Source organism: Lathyrus oleraceus, chromosome 7 (assembly GCF_024323335.1).
Source record: "Lathyrus oleraceus cultivar Zhongwan6 chromosome 7, CAAS_Psat_ZW6_1.0, whole genome shotgun sequence".
In the NCBI taxonomy this organism is placed as follows: domain Eukaryota; kingdom Viridiplantae; phylum Streptophyta; class Magnoliopsida; order Fabales; family Fabaceae; genus Lathyrus; species Lathyrus oleraceus.
Window position 1 is genome coordinate 306,626,302 of NC_066585.1, and position 4,855 is coordinate 306,631,156.

At 35.0% G+C, this 4,855-nt stretch overlaps 1 protein-coding gene across 1 annotated transcript; it reads right to left on the reverse strand.

Annotated features, from left to right (window-relative positions):
- Positions 1-1,837: 1,837 nt before the first annotated feature.
- Positions 1,838-3,887, reverse strand: LOC127105885 (probable ribosome biogenesis protein RLP24). The gene is made up of 5 exons (XM_051043094.1): positions 3,745-3,887; positions 3,442-3,551; positions 2,559-2,672; positions 2,316-2,452; positions 1,838-2,229 (listed from the first exon to the last, which is right to left on the reverse strand). The coding sequence occupies exons 2-5, from the start codon at positions 3,520-3,522 to the stop codon at positions 2,067-2,069; spliced, it is 495 nt and encodes a 164-aa protein (XP_050899051.1). The 5' UTR covers positions 3,523-3,551; positions 3,745-3,887; the 3' UTR covers positions 1,838-2,066.
- Positions 3,888-4,855: the final 968 nt, after the last annotated feature.

The window sequence follows — 4,855 nt, forward strand, 5'->3', positions numbered from 1 at the left end:
CCACAAAAATCATAGTGCCAACCAAATACATCAGGTATGCTCTCATAGCATACGCTCTATGGAGCCCCACCTGTTTGTCATCGCCTCTAGCCTCATTAGCTCTAAGGATCTCATTTGTATATATCTTTTACAGGAATTCCAACCAAGCATCAACCTTTCTGGTTTTTTCAAACTCACTCACTCCATCCTCTGGGTCAACTTCCAGATAGTCGATCATCATCTCGAGTGTGTCGTCTCTAGTAATCCTCTTGTGATCTAGAAGTTTCCCCTTGATCGGAAGATGTAGCAAACACGACACATCGTCGAGTGTGATAGATATTTCACCAAGCGGAAGATGAAATTATGAGGTCTCGATTTGCCATCTCTATGCATTAAGCATCTCGTGGTTGACCATAATATAATCGATCATGCACAAGTCCTTCGCCCCAGATATGGACAAAGTAGCATGAAATCACTTCTCATTTGGATGAGACAAGCTAGTAATCTTCCGACCATGGTTAATAAACTTTAGCGGATCACAGTCCTATAGAATCTATTTCTAAAACTTATAATATAGTAATAAAGAAGAATGAACCCAACTAATTTTACCTCTCCACCCCAGATATGTTTGACAGTATGATCTAGGTACAGAGGCAACATTGACAACCCTAGAGGGCCTCCTCCAAATGCCTGAGGTGACACTAGCTCATAATCCTCAACAAGCGGAGGTGGCACTGGCTCAGCAGCCTTATCAGTCGAAGGTGACATTGGCTTAAAAGTCTAATCAGCATGAGGTACCTCTAGTACCTGAGGTGGCACTAGTGCCTCGGGTACCATCGATGATTCGGGTACCTCTGGCGCTGAACAGGTGAAATCTATCGTCTGCGGGAGGATGGAGTCAGTGATGCGTCGGTAGGTGAAACTCGTCTCTTACGGAAAGAAGGGGATGGAGAAGCATGAGTCCCAGAAATAGATATCGGCTAGAGTGAACAGGAACCTTTGAAACCTGACTCTTCTCCCTCCGCACTGATGCATGTTGTGCAATCCTCTCATGCCTCAGTTTGTCGTCTCTATCAGCCATAATGCATGTAAGTAAACCAGACAATTAGTACAAATAGCCATACAAGCAAGAAAAACAACAAAAAAACTGATAATTTACGGAAATGCGTCTCTAGTTACTGTGCAATCAAACGTTAAAAATTTTCAGAGATGAATCTCCGAAATTTTCTACAACTTTTCAGGTCCGTCATAAGCGACAATGCAGACCACCAAACTCAAAAATCGTTATTTTCAACAAACAAACATGTTTTTACATTATATATAAACTATCATTCATGCAATTTCTACTCATTTCTTACTTAAATCATCAATTTCTACTCATTTACACAAAAACCTAAAAAAACTTTTCAACTTGGTTGATGGAAGAACCTTTGAAAGAGTTTTAAAAAATATTATATATTTTAAAAATGAGAAAAAATAAGGGTTCGAGCGCAATTTAAGCTACAATACCAGCCAGAGATATATCTTAGAAATAATGATTTAAACTACAATACTAAAGATATATCTCAGAAATAATTTTAAAAATGCATCTTCATCATTTTCTAACATTAGTATTATATAAGTTCCTATTGAACTTATTTAAAACAAAAAGTGGGATTAATGCTCTCTCTTTGTTTTGAATTCAAAAACTAAATTTATTTGTATTATTTTACGTTCAATCAAACCAAGAATAATGATAGAACACCATTTTCGCAATGGATTCAAATGTTCATTTTTATTTATCTAACTTGAACATGACTTCAAATAAAAATGAAGTAGAAGTATATCCATAAGTTTCTTAGTAGTGTAACATTTAAAATGCCATAATCCATTTGAATAGTAAGTATACTCATTATAAAATCAAAACATCCAAGGAGTAGTTGTACTAGTTCACTATCTCATAAACTATTAAAACATTATCTAAAAACACCACATACATATTCTCAAATACTACAAAAATTCGTTTCAAAATTTCATCATTCACATTACTGATGAGCAACATATCAACTTTCAATTTGGGCTATATTAAAAAGAATGCAGCATCGATATCACTCTTCCATTGCAAGATTTTGCTCTGATTGTTGTTGGGAAACAGCCACTTTAATCTTAAGAGGTTCATCCACTTTGACCTTAGGAATGGGAAGCATATGGATGCTCTGTTCCAACTCCCTAGCACCCTCCATCCGTTCCTTCTCCTTCTTGCCCTTCATCCTATAGGAGATTTAACAAAATGTCAGAAGAGAACGGAAAGAAAAACAGCCTGTAATAAATCTTTGGGATATCAAGTAAAGAATAACCTATTCGCATGGTGTGTCTTTTCCCGGGCAACTCGGATCTTATCAATCTTTGGAATGGCGTTGAGGACACTGTTAGCAAGATTCCTGTCGTATCTCTCAGGCCTGTTACGCTTCCTCTCAAACTCAAAGGTTGAATCCTAAAACAACAAACAAAGAAGTGTGAAGCTTCTCCAAACCAATAGTGTAATTAACACACAGGCACACAGGAGAGATTATGACAACAAGGACGGGAGTTTCATTTACCTGTGTCATGTCCTTTCCGTGCACTCGCCTATATGCCTTGGTCCATTTTACTTTCCGAGGGTTCCTCTTCATTTTAAAGTTCTTGTGGCACTTAGACCTACAAAATCGAAAAATCTACAACAAGAACATGTTGAGACATTGCAACCATAAATGCCACGTTAAGTGAAGCTATGAACAAACAAACACACACACAAAGCTTTTTTTCAAATTTAGCCAGCCAGTTACATATAAGAGTGAAACATTGATAATTGACAAACTAAATAGATGATATGAGCAACCACTAAACCCATCTAGATTGGTGTGATAAGATGATTTGGAAGTTCAGAAGAGGGATATCTAAAAAGAGCCAACCAAATCCCTATAACATTGCTAAAATAAAATATCAAATTACAGAAGAGGGATATCTACTGTGAAATAATGGATAGCATTGCAGGCAAATAGCCGAAGAAGCATCGCAGTTGAATCATGTCACGAATATATATTTGAAAAGCCATGTTGCATATAAACAAAAGAGGTAACGGAGACAAAGCATAGCTTAAATATTGAAAGTTTTACCAACTTTACATATTATGGTGGCATAAATGCCAACTCTTCCCAAACCCTTCAAAACCCTCCTCCAATACAAGTTTTGAGTTCCCAAATTAAATTAGAGGGTCTTTGGCGTTATGAATAAAAACAAATCTTCCCAAACCCTCCCCAACCAAAATCCTTCGATTCTCTTCTCTCTATCCTTCCTATTTTTCAAAACTCTCCCCTCCCTTACCCTCCAAACTCCCAGCCTAAATTTCTCGTTTCTGCTATATTGTCAAGCCAGAACTATAATAAATTTCAATAGCAATAGTTTCAACAAGAGCTATAATAATTTCTACTATTAATAGCTTACCTTTGCATCGTTGCGAACAAACTGGATTCCGTGTCCAGGATATACAGTAGAAGAACAGAACCAGCATTTCTCCAATCTCATGGTGCCTCAAAACTAAATCAACAATTTCACTACAAAAACAAAAACAGAAACACAGTTGAATAAGTTGAATGACCTAACGAATAAAAGTAACCTTGGTTTTTTTACGGATTATTGTATCTTAGTTCAAATTCGATCGAATAGAAAGTTACCGATAATTGTGCAACAGTAAAGTAATAATAAACTACGAAGATTGATAGAAAATATTGGAGAAGGAAGATGAACCTGAAGAAGGTGGAGAAGACGATGAAACCAGAGGCGGTGTTGCCGCCACTTCTGTTAGGGTTTCAGAAAGGGTTTTTCTAGTTCTACCTCAATATAATTCCTAGGGGAGGGATGACGTGGGCTTTTTTTTATTTTATTTTAAATCAACTTTTTTTTTTCTTTTTTAAATACATTTTGATATTTTATTTGGATGGTTTTTAACTTTTAATTTTTAAATTAATTTAAAAAGTTAAATTTTATGGCTTATTTACTCTCCGTCTTATATGATAAGATGTTTTGTATATGGAAGTTCATACTGCGGGTCGATCCACGAATTCGTTGATCCAAACCAATTAAATCTATAAATTATCCGAACTCATTCATTTATGGATATATTTAACTCAACTCACCGAACTCATTCATTTACGAATATATTTAACTCAACTCATAACACTCGTATAATTTTGGTTCGGGTATCGGATTTGTGTTTTGCAATCCGCAGTCTCGTTGACCCAACCCATTGATATGACTTTAATAATTTTTTATTGTTTTTATTATTATTTTAAATAAAAATATAAAACTAATATCTCATTAATAATCCTAATTTTTTCAAAAAAAAAAATATTTTCCACCAATACTACTACTAGACCAATGAGTTTACATAATTCCAAGATTAAATGTTGTTTCTTATTTTTTTTTGTATCATTTCCAACTTATGTATTTTATGAAAATAACGTGTCTTGTTGAATTTTATACTATTATAAAGTGTTACGTCGTGTTGATGAATTTTATTAGATATTATGTGTTTCATTGAATTTAAGTGTTATAAATGAGTATAATTGTATTGAGTTGTGTTACATTTTTTTAAAACCGACAAAAAGAATCATAAAAAATATATTTTTTATTTAAAACAATACCCACGAATCCAACCCAATCCAACACATTATTGAACGGATTGGTTTGGATCGGTTTTGACAATGAAATTGTGGGTTGGACTACAGACTCGGCTCATTGAAGTTTGAACGGGTTGGGTAACGGGTTATGCCAAACTCGGTCCAACTCAACCCGCGTACACCCTTAGTTTTGCATATTTTACATAAATTAAGAAACATAATGATTGTTGTATGAGAAA